General features: G+C 44.8%; 1 protein-coding gene across 1 annotated transcript in view; it reads left to right on the top strand.

Moving 5' to 3' along the window:
* Positions 1-23,400, top strand: part of itga5 (integrin, alpha 5 (fibronectin receptor, alpha polypeptide)) — a 51,810-nt gene that overhangs the window by 24,992 nt on the left and 3,418 nt on the right. Inside the window, exons 13-29 of the mRNA XM_056274859.1 lie at positions 3,173-3,364; positions 3,450-3,495; positions 3,622-3,744; positions 5,490-5,545; positions 6,015-6,172; positions 6,425-6,562; positions 11,857-11,924; positions 13,372-13,522; positions 13,781-13,873; positions 15,309-15,388; positions 15,527-15,607; positions 15,713-15,818; positions 16,899-17,057; positions 17,830-17,940; positions 21,916-22,029; positions 22,880-22,981; positions 23,224-23,346. Coding sequence (XP_056130834.1) covers positions 3,173-3,364; positions 3,450-3,495; positions 3,622-3,744; positions 5,490-5,545; positions 6,015-6,172; positions 6,425-6,562; positions 11,857-11,924; positions 13,372-13,522; positions 13,781-13,873; positions 15,309-15,388; positions 15,527-15,607; positions 15,713-15,818; positions 16,899-17,057; positions 17,830-17,940; positions 21,916-22,029; positions 22,880-22,981; positions 23,224-23,346 — 1,901 coding nt within the window. The remainder of the gene's footprint in view (positions 1-3,172; positions 3,365-3,449; positions 3,496-3,621; positions 3,745-5,489; positions 5,546-6,014; positions 6,173-6,424; positions 6,563-11,856; positions 11,925-13,371; positions 13,523-13,780; positions 13,874-15,308; positions 15,389-15,526; positions 15,608-15,712; positions 15,819-16,898; positions 17,058-17,829; positions 17,941-21,915; positions 22,030-22,879; positions 22,982-23,223; positions 23,347-23,400) is intronic.

Here is a 23,400-nt window from a genome sequence, read left to right as displayed (position 1 = left end):
TTATTCACCACCATATGTTGTGAAATGAATAGAAAATAGAGTCAAGACATTGACAAGGTTAGAAATAATGATTTGTATTTGAAATAAGATTTTTTTTACATCAAACTTTGCTTTCGTCAAAGAATCCTCCATTTGCAGCAATTACAGCATTGCAGACCTTTGGCATTCTAGCTGTTAATTTGTTGAGGTAATCTGGAGAAATTGCACCCCACGCTTCCTGAAGCAGCTCCCACAAGTTGGATTGGTTGGATGGGCACTTCTTGCGTACCATACGGTCAAGCTGCTCCCACAACAGCTCAATGGGGTTCAGATCTGGTGACTGCGCTGGCCACTCCATTACCGATAGAATACCAGCTGCCTGCTTCTGCTCTAAATAGTTCTTGCACAATTTGGAGGTGTGTTTAGGGTCATTGTCCTGTTGTAGGATGAAATTGGCTCCAATCAAGCGCTGTCCACTGGGTATGGCATGGCGTTGCAAAATGGAGTGATAGCCTTCCTTATTCAGAATCCCTTTTACCCTGTACAAATCTCCCACCTTACCAGCACCAAAGCAACCCCAGACCATCACATTACCTCCACCATGCTTAACAGATGGCGTCAGGCATTCTTCCAGCATCTTTTCATTTGTTCTGCGTCTCACAAACGTTCTTCTTTGTGATCCAAACACCTCAAACTTGGATTCATCCGTCCACAACACTTTTTTCCAGTCTTCCTCTGTCCAATGTCTGTGTTCTTTTGCCCATCTTAATCTTTTTCTTTTATTGGTCAGTCTCAGATATGGCTTTTTCTTTGCCACTCTGCCCTGAAGCCCAGAATCCCGCAGCCGCCTCTTCACTGTAGATGTTGACACTGGTGTTTTGCGGGTACTATTTAATGAAGATGCCAGTTGGGGACCTGTGAGGCGTCTGTTTCTCAAACTAGAGACTCTAATGTACTTATCTTCTTGCTCAGTTGTGCAACGCGGCCTCCCACTTCTTTTTCTACTCTGGTTAGAGCCTGTTTGTGCTGTCCTCTGAAGGGAGTAGTACACACCGGTGTAGGAAATCTTCAATTTCTTAGCAATTTCTCGCATGGAATAGCCTTCATTTCTAAGAACAACAATAGACTGTCGAGTTTCAGATGAAAGTTCTCTTTTTCTGGCCATTTTGAGCGTTTAATTGACCCCACAAATGTGATGCTCCAGAAACTCAATCTGCTCAAAGGAAGGTCAGTTTTGTAGCTTCTGTAACGAGCTAAACTGTTTTCAGATGTGTGAACATGATTGCACAAGGGTTTTCTAATCATCAATTAGCCTTCTGAGCCAATGAGCAAACACATTGTACCATTAGAACACTGGAGTGATAGTTGCTTGAAATGGGCCTCTATACACCTATGTAGATATTGCACCAAAAACCAGACATTTGCAGCTAGAATAGTCATTTACCACATTAGCAATGTATAGAGTGTATTTCTTTAAAGTTAAGACTAGTTTAAAGTTATCTTCATTGAAAAGTACAGTGCTTTTCCTTCAAAAATATGGACATTTCAATGTGATCCCAAACTTTTGAACGGTAGTGTAAATATATGTGTGTGTGTGTGTGTGTGTGTGTGTGTGTGTGTGTGTGTGTGTGTGTGTGTGTGTGTTATTTTATATACCTTTTCAATAAAGGTTTGAAACAAAGATTACAAAAATAGGGGTGTCCGGGTGGCGTGGCGGTCTATTCCATTGGATGTGGGTATGAGTCCTGGTCATTGCACTGGCACCTCCTCTGGTCAGTCGGGACGCCTGTTCGGAGGGGAGGAGGAACTGGGGGGAATAGCGTGATCCTCCCATGTGCTACGTCCCCCTGGCAAAACTCCTCACTGTCAGGTGAAAAGAAGCGGCTGGCAACTCGACATGTATTGCAGAAGGCATGTGGTAGTTTGCAGCCCTCCCCGGATCAGCAGAGGGGATGGAGCAGCAACAGATAAATATAAAATCATCATCTGCGCAAAACTCAATGACGCTTGGATCAGACTGAATATGCCAGTTTGAAAAGGTGCGTTTTGAGATGAGATTTGGAGGTTGAAAGAGAGTCAATGTTGTGAATGTCTTGTGAGGAAGGGTTCCTTAGGCAGGGGGCAGAATGACTGAAGGCTCTTGACCCCATGGTAGTCAAGCGGGCCGATGGTGTAGTGAGTTGGAGCGCGGAAGAGGATCTGAGAGTGCGGGAGGTGTGTGTGGATATGAAGGAGTTCAGAAAGATATGAAGGAGCTAGGTTATTAAGGGCCTTAAAGGTGAGGAGCAGGATCTTGAAGTCAATACGGTATTTAACAGGGAGCCAATGGAGTTGCTGAAGAACAGGAGTGATATGATCTATGGAAGGAGTTCTGGTAATGATACGGACAGCTGAATTCTGGACCAATTGAAGTTTATGAAGACACTTGAGGAGTAGACCAAAGAGAATAGAATTACAGTAGTCAATACGGGATGTAACCAGGGTGCGAGTGAGTATGGCAGTGCTTTTAGGTGTAAGTGACGGGCAAAGACGATTAATATTGCAGAGGTGGAAGTATGCAGACCAAGTAACATTGTTGATGTGAGCTTCAAAAGTTAGTGTGCTGTCCAGTATGACAACCAGACTCTTAACCTGAGGCGATGGAGGAACTATAGTCAGGGAAAAACTATCAGGCCAAAGTAGATTTAGTGCCTACTGGGAGGATCTCAGTTTCATCACTGTTAAGTTTGAAGACGTGGTATGAAAACCCGTCTGTGTAGTGCCAGCTGTTAAACGACCATAAAACAATAAGTGTGTGTTCTTCTAAGAATGGAAAGACATGAAATCTGTAAATTCCAGTTAAGTGTGTGTTACCTGGAATTTGACAACAGTCTGATATGATTATACAGTCGAGTAGTCTTTCTGTGGCTTTAGGAATGGCTCACATTTTTTTCTTTTTGTTCAGAGTCGTACTCCCTTAAATTATTAAAATGTCATCAGTGGCCCCCTCACCAAATGATACGAGTTTAGATTTAACTGGAAAAATGTTCTGTCTGCCCTGAGATGGACTGGTGACTTGTCCGGGGTGTTTCCCCACCTTCCGCCCTATGACTGCTGGGATAGGCTCCAGCATCCCACGAGCCTGATTAGGATGAGCGGCTTGGAAAATGGATGGATGAAAGGAAAAATGTTTTCTTTTTTGTGCCATCTGTAGATGTGGCCGTCAGCGCTCCATTTGGAGGAGAGGATCGTCAGGGACTAGTTTACATCTATAACGGCTACTCAGGTGGACTCAAGGACACTCCTTCTCAGGTGATTGCTGGGCAGTGGGCTTCCAGTACAGTTCCTGCCAGCTTTGGATTTGCCCTGAGAGGCTCCAAGGACCTGGACATGAATGGATACCCAGGTGATTGAGAAAATTATTATGTTATGTCCATTAGCAATCTTCTTCACATTGTACAGAATCTAATGCTTTTCTATGGTATCCCCAGATCTTATTGTTGGTGCTTTTGGCGTCGACAAGGCAATTCTCTACAGGTCTGTTTTTATAAAACTCATAACAATCATAAAAAAATACGCTTATAGGTCTACAGAAGTACAAGTTCATCTTTAATGTTTCCCTAACCATTTCCTGGTTGTATTTTTTTTCTCTTTTGGCCACAGATCTCGACCAATAGTCAACACAAGCGCTTCCCTGACTATTTACCCCACAATGATCAACCCCGAGGAGAAGGGCTTGAAGGGCTGTGTCATCACTAGCGACAATACCAGCATACCTGTTTCCTGGTGAGTAATTAGTTCGTCTAGCACCAAGACTAAATTTTCTGGACCCCCCCCCCCCCCTTTTCTCCCCAGTTGTATCCGGCCAGTTACTCCACTCTTCCGAGCCGTCCCGGTCGCTGCTCCACCCCCTCTGCTGCTCCGGGGAGGGCTGCAGATTACCACATGCCTCCTCCGATATATGTGGAGTCACCAGCCGCTTCCTTTCACCTGACAGTGAGGAGTTTTGCCAGGGGGACATAGCGCGTGGGAGGATCACGCTATTCCCCCCCCCCCATTCCCCCCCGAACAGGCAACCCGTCAGACCAGAGGAGGCGCTAGTGCAGCGACCAGGACACATACCCCCATCCGGCTTCCCACCCGCAGACACGTTCAGTTGTGTCCGTAGGGACGCCCGACCAAGCCGGAGGTAACACGGGGATTCGATCCGGCGATCCCTGTGTTGGTAGGCGACGGAATAGACCGCCACGCTACCCGGACGCCCTAAGACTCCATTATCTAAAAAATCTTTCCTATGCCCAGTTGTTCGGCGCACCTCCACCAGCGGTCATGTTATTGAATTCAGACCTCTATTCCTGTGGGCTTATCTATTTACACAGCAGCTTCATAGCACACGCTTTCCGGAGAGGAGCAGTGAAACGAGACGCTGAATAATGGCATTGTCGGCATTTTTTTAAATTTATATTTTACCTCCCAGAAATGTGCATGGCATTCGTTTCCAGCAGCGGGGAGAGGAAACGGATGAAAGCTGCTCGTTGCTCAACATGGTTGACACTGTGCTCAAGTGTCCGCTTTTCCCCGCTCCAGATCCCAATCCATAAAGGAAACTCTTGTATACACATGTGTCTTGATTACGCTGCGTTGCCTGGTGATGAGGAGTTGCCGGCGGGGTTGCAGGGAGGACTGGGGGATGAAGGGAGGGAAGGAGGGAGGGGCCAGAAGGCTTTGCAGTTGCTCTCAATGAGATATTGTTTGGTGATGGAACACAGCTGGGAAACATCAAGACACGTCAATGTGTGTGTGTGTGTGTGTGTGTGTGTGTGCTCGCACTCACATGAACACGTACATATGGCTTTGAAAGGAGGCCTATAATATTTGCAACTTTTGCCCTTCTTTCATTTCTCAATTTTCAGTCCTATTCCCTTTGCTGTGTTTCTTCAACCATCTTTGCCTTTGCCGACTTCCTCATTTTTTTTAATCTCCGTGCCTCCATGACATGCTTGCTAGTAAAGGGGTTGGAGGTTTTGGGGTTTTGCCGATTCTTGGAAAGCGGCAGTGTGTTGTGCGGTTGATATCATGGGAGAGAGCTACAGACTCAGACAACGCTAGCAGTTGACTGGTCAGCACTGAAACGGGAGACGCTGCTCAATTTCACCCTTCTTAAGCCGGCCATTCCGATGTGTAGGGGCGGACGGGGGGGGGGGGTGATGTGGTTAGACATGGAGATGGACCAATCTATCTGCTGGGCTGGCAAAAGGAGTAACATGCCAGCGTGCCTCCAAAACATTCCACATCATTACAAGTTTTACATTGTTTTCCCGTTCTGCCTCATGTCTTGTAATGGGAAGTATGTGAAGAGCCGATGCTGGCATCAGTCAGCGGTTCATAGAGCACTGGGTCATGGGAGGGAGCCAGCACAAGAGATTAAGGAAAATACAGTGGGCTGAATTTGTGTGTGTGTTTGTATTGAGTCTCTGCCATAAATGCATATGCTTCCCTCATTATAACCTTGTCCCCTCTTTCCAAAACAGCGTCAACTTGAGTTTCTGCCTATCTGCCGATGGGAAGTACCTACCGGACAACTTGGGTGAGCCAGTTTTTAACATCTGCACTAAATTATACACAGGAAAACTGTCAAGTAGCCACAAATGGAAATTTATTAAATGTGCAACGACGTTAAGTTGTCAGATTTTGCCAGGTGATGCAACGTTTGGATTTGATTATGATAAGAAGGGGGTGAGTGGGGGGGGTGCTGTAAATAACCTGCTGTGATTCATCCTGCATGGTCTTTTGTTTGTTCATGTTCCCAATCAACTCCCACTAATGCTCTTTAATTAGGCCTTACTCCATGCACACAAGCTTTCTGTGCTACACCTACCATCATGTTTCAGTTACACTGACTGCATTGTCTGTGTTTGAGAATATTTACGGTCTTTTTTTCCCCTTTTTTTTTTTAACCCGTCATTATGTGAGTCGAGAACATTCATCATGCCATGCAGGCTCATTTGTGAATGGATATTGTGTGTGTGTTTGTGCGTGTGAATTATGTGTTCCAGACTTCCAGGTGGAGGTGCAGCTGGACAGTCATAAGCATAAGCAGAAGGGTGCTGTGAAGAGGGTACTTTTCCTGGACTCTCAGCTGGACTCGCTGCAGAAGAGCGTGAGGCTGCACCGGGGCAAGCGCATTTGTCATGACACCAAGATCTACCTAAAAGTACACCTGGCCTTGAGTCTTCTTACTTTCCTAACCTTTTAATCATCCTGCGATCCATTCTGTACAAACTTAATTATCTCCTTGTGTTTGGTTTCACGAAAAACTCGAATGAATTCAGAATTGCCTCAGACATATTTGGCAAGAGATATTGTAAGTTTGCACAATGGTGGGATTTACAAAAAACAAAAGTCGATTTGACAAATTCTATGTACTAAGAAAACCTTGGTTGCACATCTCTTTGTTTGGCTGCAGGACGAGAAGGACTTCAGGGACAAGCTCTCCTCGATTTATGTGGCCTTTAACTACAGCCTGGACCCGCATGCTGCTGCTGACCTCCACGGCCTGCGGCCCATTCTCAACTATCAGACGGCCAGCCAAATCGAGCAGAAGGTACGTTGACTAGATAAGATGAGGATGAAACCTAAATGATCTCCGCGGGTTAAATGAGGTAATACAGCGACAGAAGCAAAGAAAAATGACGATAAAAAAATATAGTTTAAAGAAAAGTCAAAGAAAGTTGAGTCGGTTCATCTGGACACAGCGTTTATTGACACAAAAGTTTCGTCACTCATCTAAGTGACCTCTTCAGTCTAAGATGAGTGATGAAATGTTTCTGTCAATAGACGTTGTGTCCAGATGAACCGACTCAACTTTCTTTGACTTTTCCTTCCTGTATTATTGAGCATGCTTGAAGTCACGTTAAAGAAAAGTGTACAAACAAGGCAAAAAAATAAGCTTGCACACAATGACAATATCTGTGCATGGTGTGCATATGGAACAGTAGAACCTGTTAAGACTGCTGCTGACAGGCTGCCAAATTTGACTCCATACCATATTTGACTTTTAAACTTTTGACATGCGGTGCACTCTGTTGTCCTCCATCATAACCTCCCATAACCACCAAGCACACAGCCGGCTAACCCTGGTGGTATCTGCTGGGTTTATATCAACAGTATATCTCTGTAAGGGTCGGCAACATTCGCCAGTATTTCTAAAGGAGGTGGCAAGACGCTGCCTTCGGCTCCATTCACGCAGAGCTGATAGTAATAATATCAGCTGCCATGATCATCCATCCTGTTAACCTCAACCACCCACCCACTGAATCCCCTCCATTCCCCCGATGAAACAGTGGTGCTGTTCCCCCTTCTGTTTTTATTATTTGAAACTGCTCTTCTGGGAAGGGGTCCAGAGTGTCTGGAAAGCAGTTTTCAACATGAAAATGTAAGGCATGTGTATTACAGAGAACATTTCATATCCCCAAAAGGAATAGGTCTTGGTCCCATTTGGCTGTGTTAACGGTTCATAGGTGGTTCGTTCCAGAGTTGCACAGACACAGAGGGGTAGTGGATATTTCTGGGTGGGGCGCAGCCAGGCTATTTGCCCATCTGGTTGAAATTTATCGGCGTTTTGCCAGTTTTCCTCTGGCAGTGTGAGTGGGTCTGGCTCAACGTGCGGGCATGTCTTCAGCTGTGGCGCAGCATGCGCCATATGTGCATTCAGCAACAACCACTGGGTTGCACCACTTTGGGGTGGGGGGGCAGTTGGGTTTGTTCAGTTCCCCGTCATCTCTTTCAGGGTGCACTGCCTTTCGGTCTCTCCCTGTGTATTTCTATCTTCTTTTTTTGCGTTGGATCAGGACTCAACCCTATCATTGATCTCGTCTCTCGATACCAGAGCTATCAGGACTCCATCAGATGTGGTGGATAGTCAAACCAAGGCTTTGAGACCCTAGTCTAACATATCAATCTAAAACCTGGAAAAGCCTCGCCGCTTTTCTGAGCATCCGAAGAAGCGGAAAACCCCATCTGTGCATGTGTGTGTAAAGTGGGAGGGGTAGTCGTGTAAAGCTGCCAACATTTCATTAATCTTTATTTAGGCTATATAGATGTAGCAGTGTGTAAACGGAGAAGGGGGGACTGATACCACAGGCTTGGCCTTGATCAGTCACATGATGCCCTATTAATTTCTCCATATGCTATAAGAATGTGTGGCAGGCCTCGTAGCTTTGTGTTAGCCCGGCCAAGTTCCCACAGTATTCAGGCTCAAGTGAGAGCTGGAGATCTTTGATGCCACCCTCTTGCTCTCCTCTCTCAATATAATTCTCTCCACATGTTGCTGAGAGATGGTGCAAATATGATGCGGCCATTAATTGCTTTTTTTCGGTGCTCTCAGATCACAAGGGCAAGGGTGCAGCTCTTATTACAACTTAGGGGGAGACCACAAACATGGTATTTCCTCAAGATTATTTTCTGAAGGGGGCATCAATATCACCAATGCATATCAAATGATCTGCTGTAACAGACACAGCCATTAATAGTAGCTTAAAATGTGTATTAGTGAATCACTTTTAGGCCATCGCTATACATATTTACCTATTTTACCGGGCTACACATCCACAAATGCAGCACCATTCATGCTGCAACTTGTTTACTCAAAATGACAGGGCCTCTCATACAAGTGTCTTACTACAACTGTGAAATGTTACCTGAGACTCCCCGTCTCTCTCCCGCTGTGTGTTGTTGCTGTGCCACAGATTAGTTTACTGTAGTTGTCTAATGGCACAATTACTGGACATTTGCATTGGCCCTTCATTCATTTTCTATGAGGGTTCTATCAGCTAGTATTTGTAATATTACAGGGGTCTTCCTACTTAGTGAAGTTTTGATCCTACAAAAAAAAAAGTCCTGATGTCCAGTGCAAAAACAGGACAAGATGCAGGCTGATTATGGAAGGAATTAACGTTTCAGCTTAACTATAATATAATGCTAATATATGCCATAATAAGCGGCACAATGGCCCAGTGGTTAGCACTGTTGCCTCACAGCAAGAAGGTCCTGGGTTCGAACCCCAGGCCGTCCCAGGTCCTTTCTGTGTGGCGTTGGCATGTTCTCTCCATGTCTGCGTGGGTTTTCTCAGGGTGCTCCGGTTTCCTCCCACCATCAAAAAGACATGCATGTTAGGGTTAATAGTCCTGCCTGTGCCCCTGAGCAAGGCAATGGAAAGAAGAACTGGAGTTGCGCTGCAGCTGCCCACTGCTGCTGTACAGTAGGATGGGTTAAATGCGGAGAACACATTCATTGTAAGAATACAAAGATGAAATAAAGTAGCTTTCTTCTTTCTTCTAATGATCAGTGGGTGTTAGCGTTGGGCTACTAGAGGCTGTAACATTAGCTTAAGTTCACGGTAGCTAGCTAATGTGAGCTGGTACACATTTAAATAGCTAAGTGAACGTTTATGTTAGCTAGTCAGTTGTTACCATGTAAGATGTAGCTCCCCCACATCCACTTTAAACATTCATCATCAGAAACTGGAATGAGTCTCAGAATTTTTAATTTGATATAACTACAATAGAAACGCCTGTCTCAAATGGCCTATCTCCAATAAAGGCCGGGTGCGCCAAGCTGTTCAAACAAATACACACCCGGGCTATTACCGGAAGTTTTATGAGTATGATAAATGTCACATTAGCTAGCAAGCTAACTTAAGATAAGTTAATTCAGTCGAGACGGTAAACATAGTCTGGTTATGTTTTTAAAACTTTAATTCTGTTGATGGATAGACTTTTTTTTTTTTTTTTTTTTATGTTGATAAAATACTTTAATCCCCGTGGGGAAATTCATCTCTGCATTTAACCTATCCTAGCGGTGTAGCTAGGAACAGTGGACAGCTGCCGTGCAGCACCCGGGGACCAACTCCAGTTCATCTTGCCTCCGTCAGGGGCACAGACAGGAGTATAAACCCCAACATACATGTCTTTTTGGTCTTTTTGATGGCTGGGGGGGCGGGCGGGGGGGGGGGCACCTGGAGAAAACACCACAAACATGGGGAGAACATACAAACTCCTAACAGAGGACAACCAGGGATGACCCCCAAGGTTGGACAACCCCGGGGTTCGAACCCAAGACCTTCTTGCTGTGAGGCAACATCACTAACCACTGGGCCACTCTTATCTTTGTTTGAACAAAATTACTTACAAGGCATCTGTCACAGGACTAGCCTATGGTCATACCAGCCACTAGACTCACTCAGTGAAGACGCAACTCTGACGTGCTACAGAGAGGGAATCTGGGAAACATAGCCCAATAGTAAACAAATGTATCAGGATGAAGTAAACCACACATTTCCCAAATTCCCACTTAGTTTAGTATATGCAACAGTTCAGACCACTGAGAAGGATACATGAGGAAGACATAAACCTCCAAAATGTGTTGTTTGTGTGCGCGGATTATTTCAGAAGTGGAGCTGGCTTTTATTAAATGCATATTTTCAATTACATTATTTATAAATAATTTATGGGGGGGGGCAACATCATGTTTTTCAGAATTTGGAAGGGATACGCCCTATCCAACCCCCCCGGGATCTGTGCCCAAGCACATGGGCAACTCCTCATCTAGTCTGTGAATGAAGGCATTTGTGCAATATCCGGAATGCTCCGAGTTGTAGTCACATTTAAAGATGTACAAATAGCTACTGGGGATATTGTGCTTCAATGCCCTCTTGTTCTATGAATAAGAGCAAATCATCACATGTTCATGACTGATCAGTAGACTTCTCGTTTTTATCAAACTGCCTGTGGTCCTTGTCCTCCATGCGTCACATGCTCCCTAATGTTAGCTTAGCTTCCCTGTTGTTGTTTTTGTTGTTTAACCAGAGCGATGAGCTTTCAAACCGTGTTTTCTCCCCCTAAGGCGACTCGGCCTTGTGTGCCAGTGAACGCATGGGGCCGTGTTACCACGGCAGTTACCACGCTGTCCATAATTAAAACCTTTGGATTTTTGTAATGACAAGGGAGGCGCTTGGCCCTCTCTAATCTCCTCCTCCATTTCTATTTATTATCATCATCATCAGTAGCATCGTCACACTATGTCACAACCTCCAGCGGGAAGCAATTTACCATTCCACGGTGCTTCCCCCGCTTAAACATCAACGCACGTTCAGCGGTCACCCGCCAATCAGCGGCAGCCTCCCTGCCCCCCTCTGGAATAGGAGTGATATCTTATATGTCTAAGTAAGTGTCTCTAGCCCTCGAGCCCCTCCCGCTCCATGTGATCGTGTACTGCTGTGGTCCGCAGGGTGGCGTTGCATGTGGTGAAAGTACGGTCTACCGCATGGTGCTGTGATGTGGGACTCCGGCGAGAGCCTGGCCGGCAGCTCTGCGGTCGGCCCCGAGAGCGGTGCCTCCTCTGGCATTGTCTGCTGGGCTTTGGTGCAAAACTCGCTCTTTGCTCAACCTTCCCTGCGCTCACTGTGCAGACGGGATATGTGTCGCGTACAGGGAGCTCGGTTATGGGACTGCGTCCATGCCTGTCGTCATCGCCGCTTCGAGCGAAGATAAGGCTGTTACCATTGGTGCTGTTGTGGGTGTCCCGCGTGGGATGACGACACCTTGTAAAAACGGGACGGGGGGGGGAATGTAATCCCAGGTGTGTTTGTGTGTTTGTGCATGTGTGAAGGAGTTGACAAGGAATGTATTAGTCACTACACCACATGTCCCATCCTGCCACATTCATCCTGTTGCCTGCTTTACAGTGATAACATTATTTAACGTTGATGTGTGGTTCGGTTTATGTGCGTACGAAACACACCTTCACATGGGATATTCGACAAGCACGGTCCATTTCATTGTTCCGGGGCCTTTGCGGTCCCCATTTAACCTTTTATTCCCCCCAATGTGCATCTTGCAGGCTCAGATTCTGTTGGACTGTGGAGAGGACAACATCTGTGTTCCCGACTTGAAGCTTGCAGTCCATGGGTGAGTCCGTTCATTTCCTCACATATCTCTATAAATCCGACAGCCTATAGAACTCAGAGAAAAATTACACGATTGCTCGAGACACTACATGTTAAAACTGTGATCCGAGTCAGCGATATGATGCTGAACTCTTCACCTCTTCGCTGGAAAGAGGGAACTTTCCAGAGAGGATAAAGGCAGACGCATAAATACAGCTGCTTTTGTCACTTCTTTTGTTTGTTTAATTTAGCATACCAGGGAGTTCTGTTAATAGTCACAATGCCGGGCCGGAGTCGTAGGGGGATGCACACTGCTAAAAACAGGAAGCGGGCCCCGCTCCACAGGTGCTATGATTGGCCGATACGCTAATGGGAGGGAAAGATGGGAGAGATGAAAGGAATCTGGCTGGAAAGTATGGGAGTAGTGCGCCAAAGAGTCCCAATTTCTCCTGTGTCTGAAGCTGTGCTAAGAACACCCTATTTGACTTTGATTTGAGAAATCTGTTAACATTTTTCTCAAAAATAACAACCTCTTCAGTAACACCCCCCCCCTGCTCTGCCTCTGTTTGATTTTTCACATTTCTATATTTTCTGCTGTATGACTCTATTTTTTTCTAATGTATATAGTGTTACCGTTACACATGGATTAAGCTGCAGGGTAGCTTAAATAACAGTATTTTATAGTAATTTAAATGGGTATTACAATTGCTAAAAGTCAGGGGGACGAACTCGATTTTCAGGAATTTTCAGTGAAACGTTTTCATCATTCCTCCAGTGTTATTTTTTGCTATTCCACTGCCAAAGCACATAACCTATCAGACCAAGGGTCTCCCAGGAAAGGTTTAAGGTTTTGTCATGTTTTTAGATGTTATCCTGTAAAAAAAAAAAAAAGTGTGATGCCTGTCGGAATCATGACTGCGGCTGCTTCTTTGGCTAGTGGCGGAAGAGTTGAGAAATCTTCCCCTGCTCTTCTTCTCGTGCCTTGCTTTATGAGATGGGAATTTAATTAGAAGCGTCTGTGTGGCCCTCCATATGGAATTTCTCATTGTTTCAAGCTGTGGAGGGGCACGGGGGGGGGGCAGGAGAAAAGCGGAGAAAAGAGAGGTGTTTTACACTCCTAGTATGTGCTCCATTGCATGTATGCCTTTACTGCTACGCTGGAAAAGTTTTCTGTCTGGGGGTGGGGGGCTTCCTGTGATGAATCTAACTAATGTTTTTCGCATTGTGACCTGGCTCTAAGCCTAACAGATATGCAGCGCACACAGCCCGATGATTAACTGAGTTTTATTAAGGCAAGAACAATATTTCACCCAGTTAGCGCCGGTTCACAACCATTTACAAAGCGTCTAATCGTTTATGTCTGCATTATGACTCCCCGTTGCAACTTATTTACTCTAAAGAGGCCTGACGCCTTGTGACCGGACTGTTGAGCCTATTAGTAATCAATTTTTCTTTGGTCGGCTCTTCAGGGACAGGAAGGAGGTCTTCCTAGGTGATGACAACTCGCTGACCTTGACTTTCAACGCTAGGAATGAGGGTGAGGGAGGGGCTTACGAGGCAGAGCTGTACGTGGTGCTGCCCCCTGAAGCAGACTACAGCGGTATAGCACGCAATAATGAGGTGAGTAGAAATGCAAACCACACTCCAGCTCAATGTTTTATAAGACCTGTTATATTGACTTGAAACAGTTATACAGTAGGCCTAATGAAGGCTGCTTGTGGGACCCGCTGTAAGCCCCTCTGGATGTGATTGCAGTTGGCATGTTTCCTAATAAAATGTAACTGGGTAAAAATCTGGGATGACGCAGGAACATCCGCAATAATCCTCTGCTGTGGGTAACCCAGTTTTTTTTTTTATGTCCTGCATTGTCTCTCCCAGAGCCTGGCCCAGCTGACCTGCAGCTACGAGACAGAGAACCAGACCCGCTACCTCAGCTGCGATCTGGGAAACCCCATGAAGTCTGGGACCAGCGTAAGTCTACAGCAATTATTTTGGCTTTTACTCTTAGACATGGATGTTTTACTTTGACCAAAGACAAAATATGGACTCTTTGAATCATATTGGAAACAGGGTTTTTTTCATTGTAAGCTGGCAACGGCCCGTGGACCGACTAGTTAGTGAATCCAATTCCCAGTTAAGTGGGTGGATAATAATTTCTGCTTGGAACTGTGCTTGAAGGCTGGAAATGGTTATAATATCTGCACAATATCACTGTTTCCTGCATAGTGAAGAAAAGGATTTCATATCGTCTTGGAGCAGAGGTGTAGGTGGGGGCTGGGGGGGGTTAGAGGTTCCTGCAGAGGAAATTGTCAGTCATTTCGTACATGAGGCAGTGTCGTGACAGGATGTGCCCATAAGGCGATCCGGACGCCTCCCCTCCATCCCTGCGCCAGCTTCCTGCTGGGGAGAGTTTGGCTTTCTAATGATCCAGTCAAAGGCTGGCACTGGTTAATGGGTCTGCAGAGGAAGACTTAAGTGGATGTTAATGGACGGGGTTAGACAGACGTCTCTGAAAGGTGTCAGTAGCTTGTCACAAGTGATTATAACGCAGCCTCTGTGAGAATAAAAAAAGCACATTGAACTGCTTCCTGAGAAGGTCTCGGGCTGTACAGTACTCTCAGTTGTAATGTTTGGCAGACATACTGCATTGTTGTAGTAGAAAAGATCACTTCAAACTCGTATTTTTCCAGCTACAGCAGGGACTACTGCGGAGAGAAACTTTACAATTGTAACTTATTCAGAGTGATGGAGCAGCACAAAAATTATAAGGGCTGCAATGAAATTCTTCTCTCTTTCTGTTAATCTGCACTTAACTGGCAGGGTACTCTAAAACACACACACAGACACACACACACACACACACATGCACGCAAGGCGGTGAAAACTGCTGATCACAAGCCTCCTGATTATAATTGCTTATAATTGCTGTTTCTAAGCGTGCCTTACATCTTGGGTGGAAAAACAAAAGGCCGTGAAAGCAGACAATAGAGTTACGGGGAACTTGAGGCCAAAGTCTGGACCTGTCCAGGTGTATCACATCTGCCTGGCAGGCAGACGTCTCCGTTCACGGACCGAGTGGACCCACAGAAATAACAAAAAATGAGCTGGGGAGGGGTGTATCGGAGTTTTAAGAGTAGACAACAAAGACGGCCCAGCTGTCTGGAAACTGGTTGCCTTTGCTTTTACACAAAACTGTTACATGTACCATACATTGTTCGCAAACACTCATTCCACGGTGAAGGATAGGGCCACTGCCTGCTTTTTTGTTCTAGTCGTAACTTGTTAAGTGGTTAAGAGAAAATTCTGTCTGGTAGGGGATATCCATGTCATGGTGGAAGAATGTGCAATTTGCATAAAAATGATGATTACGATGATGTTTATGATGATTTCCATTTTTTCGCTGCAGCTGTGGGCCGGCCTTCGTTTCACCGTGCCACGACTGAAGGACACGCACAAGACCGTGCAGTTCGAGCTCCAGATTCGCAGGTCAGACTCGCACTGACGTTCACAGCACACATGAATCGCATTACAATTTTTGTTTAAGTTACCTTGAATTAAGGTTTTACATGTCGAACAGTTTTTATTGATCTGCTTTGAAATGGAAAATTTTTTCTCTCTCTACAGCAAAAATGAGAATAATTCCCATAGCGAGGTTGTGTCTCATAAGCTGGAGGTGGTTGTTCAGGCTGATGTTATTTTACAAGGGTGAGTTTAGTCTAAGATTCCCCTGACGTAAACGTTGGGCTCTTCATGAAGACACATCAGAACTTCCTTCGCATTTTCTCAGATCTTCCTTTCTTCTTTCTGAAGCGTTTCCCGGCCAGATAAGGTCTTCTTCCCGCCGGCCAACTGGAAGGTGACCAAAAGTCATCAGGTGGAGGAGGACATTGGACCTGGGGTGGAACATATCTATGAGGTAATCAGCCCGAGTTCTTCCAGGAGTCTGTTCGCCATGCGTACAGAGTTGGAGAGCGTGCTCAACACTTCATATTGTAAAGCTGACAGGCCAGGGCTAGAAAGCAGAATCCCGTCTTCGTGGGGCAAGGTTTTAGTCCCAGGGAAAACTAAACAATGACCTCACTCGGCAAAATTTGGAGCTCCCCAAGATCGTCTAAACGGGTCCCTTTTTTTTTTTTGGATATTGAGGTTATATCGACCATGAATATTCACATAACTTTCATATATAAGGATGTACATTATCATGAGCTACTTAGCCAAGCCATTTCAAGTCCTCTTCAGCCCCAGGTCTCATCTTCACACACATATACCTCTAGACATGCCAGTGATTTGCTTCCCCCCCCTTTTTTCATTCTACTCGGTGTCGCTTTTCATCAGTTCAGTACGGAGGTGTACAAGCTATGGCATAAATATATGACCAGCTTTCAGTCAACCACAAGTCTCTCAAATTCTGAATGAAAGTTTAGGTCCAAGTTCATCCACCAGTCTGTCATATATCATGATATCCTCCCACCCTCTCTCTTCTGCCTTTTTATTAAGCTTGTTTTACTGTATTTTGTGTGTGTGTGTATTTATTTACAGATCATCTTTTTATTTTTACTTGATCTTTATAATTGTTTGTCACCCCTCGAGGAAGACTTCGAATAAGCCCTTTGGGCATCCTTCCTCCCCTGCACTTTTCTTTTTTTATTATGTTTCTTTCAACTGATTTCTTTCTTTTAATCATGCAAATAGAACAACAGTTTCCAAATTACTTATGTAAGTAACCTGCTAACATCTATTTCAGCATCTCTGTTATATTCTCTGCGCCATTGCACCTTATCACTTCTTATCTCGCCTGTATATAGTCAATCCTTGTGTATATATGTGAAGATTGTTGTGTTGTGGTGTTGTTATTCTATGTTAAGTACACTGAGAGAGCCATGAAACGGGTCAAATTCCATGCATGTGCAAACCTACATGGCCCATAAAGATGATTCTGATCCTGAAATTAATAACCCCTGCCTCTCCCATGTCTTGGCGCTCTTTCTTTCCTCAGTTGGTGAACAACGGGCCCAGCCGGATCAGCCACACCCTGCTGGAGCTGCGCTGCCCCCTCAGCATCCACAGCCAGGGTCTCCTCTACCCCCTGGAGATCTTCACCGAAGGCCCGCTCAACTGCAGCTTCAACCACACCCTGAACCACCTACACCTCAAAGTAACTGTCAAGCAGATGAGCACACTTTTCGATGTCAAGCGAGGCAACAGCCGAGCTCTGTCTGTGTGTGTGTGTGTGTGTGTGTGTGTGTGTGCATACACTTCACAGACAAGACAGAGCAGTGAGGATGTCCTGCAGGTTCTAATTCACTGTGTGATTAACAGATGGGCCGTCCCACTGGTGGGCCCACACCCCTGTCCTCCTCCTAGCCTCTCTGCCCCACCCAGGACACTTACACCACCACCACCTTTGATGTCCCAACTCTTCCCTATGCTCAGTACAGTTCTCTGAACCACTTCACTGCTCATATACTCACTCATTTTCAGCATCGGGGTATTGACATCACAGCCTTGAGATTTTGTGGGCAGAGGACTTATGTGTAGTTTGTTTGTAAGTGTTTATACTTGGGACTCTCCAGATGCTGAGGAGGGGTGCGAGTTGTTGTCTATTTTGGCTGTGATGGGTTTTTTTTTGTTCATTTTTTTTTACCACCAGTGAAATAATAGTTTTAGTGTTTTTCCATGGGACCTCATGTGAATGAGCGCTCACATGCTTCTGATTAATGACAGAAGCCTCCCGGGTCTTGGGCTAACATAAGGATTCCTATTAAGTAATGGGGTGGGTGGTGTGCTCTTTTTCCTGCTTAGGTCACTGTTCAGTCCAGTTGACCTAATGCTGTGTGTGTGTGTGTGTGTGTGTGTGTGTGTGTGTGTGTGTGTGTGTGTGTGTGTGTGTGTGTGTGTGTGTGTAACGTTTGGCGTTCTCTCTCCAGCTCCAGCAACCCTCAACAGAGCAGCCGCCTTATCTGGCACTACAGGCCAGCGAGCACCATGTGGAGAAGAGGGAGGTGCATAGAGACCAACCTGCTCATTTGGCCAACCTGGTGAGACTGGGACACATGAGGGAAATGCACCTTTGCTCTCATTTGTACACTAGCACATCCTTGAAATGTTCAAGGTATTGAATTTTTGACTCCAGAGCAATCTCGGGAAGCACATCCTGGGTCGAAAGGTGAAGACTAACGTAACGGGTGGTTGATAGGTGGGTGTGGGTGGCTTGAAAGTAGGGCCGGCCATTAATTCATTATTATCATTTATCATCTTTCAACGATATGTTATCGGGACGAATATAGGATATTGTGTTATCATACACAGTTTTGTTGTCTGAATGAATGATAACGAGAATACTTAAAATTTCTCACAAATGAGGTCTGAAATATTTGAGGGAGTATTATTTGCAAACCGGTTTTCATTTGATATGATGCTTTACATTACCAAACAGTTTATGATAAGCCTCCGTTGGATTCTCAAACATGATGTTTTTGCGTATGTAAGCAGATATTGTGATATATATATATAATATATATATATATTAGTGCTGTCAAATGATTAAAATGTTTAATCAGATTAATCACAGGGTTGCTGTGGATTAATTTCGATTAATCACGATTAAATATCATTCATTTTTAATCTATATTAATTGCGTTTCCTTTTGCATGAGCAAACAGACTCAAGAAAGAAGGGAATATATATGCACTTAACATGTTTATTAAACACCTTTAACAGTTTGTGTTAACAAAAAACTTTGTTGACTCTCTATTTCAAAACAAACATTTATCCACATTAATGTGGCCCTGTTACTCCTTTTTCAGCCAGCTACTAATACAGACTAACTTGTTGACATTGTCCGAGAGGAGAGCTGACCGCTTCTTATTTACAATGTTGCCTGCAACTGAGAACGTCTCTCACACGGAACAGTGTGAGAGACGTTCCATGAGGGTGGTTTGTCGCAAGCTGGGCGACGCGTCAGCCGAAGTGCTAGCAGAATCCCTGACTAACGGATGCTTCGCATTAATGGTATTTTAAGCTGGAAGTGCTTCAGTGAAAAGAAAACTCCTTCCTGCAGAGTGTGCACAATACTTTATGTTGGTCGACTGTTCCGTCTTGGGTTTTTTTGTATTCAAATTTCCCACCGAGAGGGCCAACGTGCTGTTTAGCGTCTTCCATACTTCCTTATCGAGTTGGTTGGTTCTGTCACTACCGGATCAACTGCCCATTTGCGCATGCGCGGCGGCATGTGTGACGGTAACTCTACTTGGACAAACTGCCCGAAATGCGTTGCCAGAGACGTTTCAGGGATTTTGAGTCATTCTGCGGCGCAGATGGGTTAATTGCGTTATAATTTTTAATCAGATTAATCATGATGATGGATTAATCCACGTTAACGCGTCAATTTTGACAGCCCTATAATATATATATATACATATACATATACATATATATATATATATATATATATATATATATATATATATATATATCATGTAAAATTCTCTATGATTATCTTGATAATATTTTCCATGTCACCCAGCGCCACCAGAAAGTGAACGGATTAAGTGTTTTAAGTCTACAGACCACTGTAAATGTTGTTACGCTGTGGAAAGTGATTATAGTATTACATTGGAGGCAGGCCAGAAGCTCTCCATTAGATTAGGGTTGAGGTTTAGAAACAATATATTTCTCTAAGCTGCCTGAATTGTGTCGGTCTGGATCTATTTTGGTGTCACTGGCTCTGCTCGTGCACGAGGCCCCGGGGACTGGATAATTTGGTTATGATGTTGTTAAAAGGGACAGGTTAAACGGCATGGGGTGGTCTTGTTGAGGTGATTAACATTAAAGGGCCTTTTAATGGTGGCTGGGTTGAAGTGTCTGTGTCTGTACTTATGGGGGGGCAGGGGGGGGTCATCTGGTTGGGACAATGGAAGGAGGGCAGTATGTCAGCGACGCACTGGTTCCTTCACAGACTACCCTTTAATTTTCCACTCTGGGTGTTGACGGGGTCCAGCGCCGCCCATACACTGGGTCTATTGAGCCACCCAGCTGCAGGTAGCTGCTCCCTCTCAGTCTACCTGCTTCTGTCAAAGGAGTCATTGTCTGTCCGCCTGTCGCTCCCAACCGTTTTCGTTTATCAAGCCTGTCTGATGACACGTATGTATGAAGGAGCCCATTCTCCTGTTTCAACCACCTCTGCACTTTTGGTTTCATGCTTAAGAGGGCAGACAAGTCTGTTCCAAGTGTCTCCGGATGAGAACGGAGAGGTTGGCAGTGATTAACGCTGCCTGAGCAAGAAAGGGGCTGTAGTGACTGATAAATTGCTTTGTCTTTGAGGAGCTTCTGCTATTAATGAATAGCAGAGGCACAGCTAATTGGGTCACTTTTGATGTTATGGATATGAGTTATGGCTTGGTTTGAACTGCTAATCTGTTTTTATTGTCTCATTATGTCACGGAAGTTTAGTTAAATTGTTAATTTCTATAGTTCAACATAATTTCTGTATCATAACTGAGTCAGATTATTGTGAGATTGTTTTACTTTAGCTTGAAATAGTATATTCTCATCATTATCGTTATTATTATGACTACTCCTACTAGCAGTAGTAGTAGTAGTAGTAGTAGTGGTGGTGGTGGTGGTGGTGGTGATGATGATTTTGGGCAGTATGGAAAATATCACAATAATCATTGAGAATTTTACACGATATCAATATACATATCACAATATCTGCTTACATATGTAAAAATGTCACGTTTAAGAGTCCAGCTGTTGTTCATCACATTGAACTGTTTGGTATCGGAAGGTGTAATATCAGACCAAAACCGGTTTTCAAGTACTACTCCTCAAATATTTCAGACCACATTTTGTGTGAAATTTTCAGCAACAGTTTCTCATTGTCATTAATTGAGACAATAAGACTGTGTGTCACAAATCTGACTATCTGAATGACATCCTGATACAATACCATTGGAAGATGATAAGCATTAATATTGAACTACTGCCCAGCCCTACGTTGTAGCAGTAGTAGTAACGGTAGTACTAGTAACGGTAGTGGCAACTTCTGTTTTTATTGTTGTTGCTATTATTAAAGTGTCTACATATGAAGGTACAGCATAGCTTTGTCCCCAACCTAGGCCCTTACTTGTGGGAACCGCCGATCCTGCCCCCTCCTCCTCCGTCCTCCCGAACTCCAGCCCTTGACCACATAATCCCACCGGGGAGGATATGGGGGACTTGGGGCTGAGGCATCTTTGGCACCGGCTCATGCTCATGCCTTTACCACAGACCCACCAGCCTTTATAGAGCTTTCTAGGCTTCTGTGCCCTGCGGCATCAGGGAGGCCTACCAAGAGGAAGTCGACTGATACGCTCCCCCGTCTGTGTGTCTGTCAGTCTGTTTGAATGCCCTTATTAAGTCTGTCTAAGACCGAGCCTTAGGGAACTAGGCGGGTACTGTCTTCCTCCTGAGTTTGCCCTCCTTGGTGTAACAAGTAAACTAATGCGCTCCCGCAGGAAACCCGCCAAAGCCGCCTAGGCTGGGGGTGGTCTGGCTACTACACCGACTCCAAAACACAGTTTGTGACCAGTCTGAAATGTTAAGCGCACTAAGCTGCATTATGGAGACCTAATTAAGATTGTGTATTTTACAGTCTTGCGAAAAATGGGCTGGTTTTAGTGGTTGGGCAATAATGTTGAGCGTGGTGACTGCATGCTGCATTTTTACAGTCTCATGACATTCCCTCAATCTCTCTCTAATTCGAAGCAGGCCTGGGATAGGGATCATAACATTGGGTTCTTTGTTATATTTATTCAACCTACAACATTAACGGGGCCGTTATTTGCCTTTCTCATGTGTGTTCTTCCGTTTTCGCCCGACTTTCTCCTATTTGTTTTTCTAGTCGTATATTCGGTGACCTTGAGTTAAAGCTTTGTGGCCCGCGTAGGAAAGTATGTCCCGTAAAATCTGTAGATGAGAACGATTTAAACAGGTTTTTAACACCCAGTCGATGTTTTCCCTTTTCTCCCTAGTCGTGTGCTACCGTGGAGTGCTGGACGCTCCAGTGTAACGTGGGCCTTCTGGAGAAAGGGACAAGCGCCATCCTCAAAGTGCGCTCCCGCGTCTGGGCCGAGACCTTCACCGAGGTTCGTGAAATCCCACTGCACACACTCCCTACACATGTAGCGTACATGGACAGACGGACACATGTTTCCACCAGATGACAAAGGCGTGACAAAGGGAAGGCTGTGCGCTGTAGAGCCATCCGTCCCGATAGCTGCCTGTGTATTTTCTCATGTCAGGTTTTGGCGTAAAGTAAGTATCCGCTTTTCATTAAAACAGCAAGAAAGAAAACATCGAGACCTTCAACCACAAATGTGAGACTGGCAAAGATGAATGGCCACTCAGTCTTACATATGTGATTGTATTGACTGGATGTCGGCGTTGGTGCGAGTTGAATTCCTCAGTCTGCCAATGTACACAGTCTCAAATACTTGGCGCAACAAACAGGAAAACGGTAGCTAACCGAGCGTGGAGCTAAAATTGCTCAATAATGTAAGACCGACTCTGTATTGAGCTATTGTGTTCAACTGTACATGCAGACATGCAGGGCGGGTTTGTGTATGTTTTTAGCCAGGTGTATTTCTTTTTTCCTTTTTTTTTTTTTTTTAATTTGCCAATTCCTACAAAGGAGCTATTCTGAAAGTGACCTTACATGCTGTAATACAAGGCCTCAATGTGGCTGGATTGAAAATTCATTAGCCGGTGGTCACCACCTCTCATAGGATTGGAATGTCAGAGGGGTAGTCGCTGGGAGGGTCAGACAGTCTCTGCAAGGCTTTACCGACGCCTGCTGTACATGTAATGAATTGCATCCGACACCATGACCGCACCCGTTAAAAACATTTAACAACATAAACATTCTGACACAAAACGTGAGATTGCTGTTACAAATGAACTATCAGCTCAGTAACTTTGTGATGTTTCTCCCTTCAGCGAGCATATAAGAATTATGTACTGGAGTGTCTGGCGAGGTACAGCGTGATGAAGATGCCTTACGAAATCTTACCCAAGCACAATCCCAGTGGACACAAAAAGGTACTTCGCAACCCCATCAAATTATAAGCATTTTGTTTTTTTTACCGCAAAGTGGTCCCAAGAGGAATTCCATTTCCTTCCGTCTATTGTATTGCTGTTTGTAGGGCATTTGTGTGATTTCAAATATATATTTATATAATATGTGTCGCTACGAATTTGTGTGTGTGTGCAGCTTTTATACAGTTATGATCTTTTTTTAGCGTTGAATAGGGATGGGGATGAAAGTCTGATTTCATTGACAGGTGGTGACTCCGGTAGTGTGGAACAAGCCAGAAAACCAGTACTCCGTTCCTCTGTGGATCATCATCTTGGCTATTCTAGCAGGACTATTGCTGCTGGCACTTCTCATCTATGTCCTCTACAAGGTCGGTGCTGATAATGCATAATGCAGCGTTTTGCATGCTACTATTCTACTGTAA

Source organism: Lampris incognitus, chromosome 2, assembly GCF_029633865.1.
Source record: "Lampris incognitus isolate fLamInc1 chromosome 2, fLamInc1.hap2, whole genome shotgun sequence".
NCBI lineage: Eukaryota > Metazoa > Chordata > Actinopteri > Lampriformes > Lampridae > Lampris > Lampris incognitus.
The sequence above is the reverse complement of the archived record's forward strand: the minus strand, read 5'-3'. Positions and strand labels throughout refer to the sequence as shown.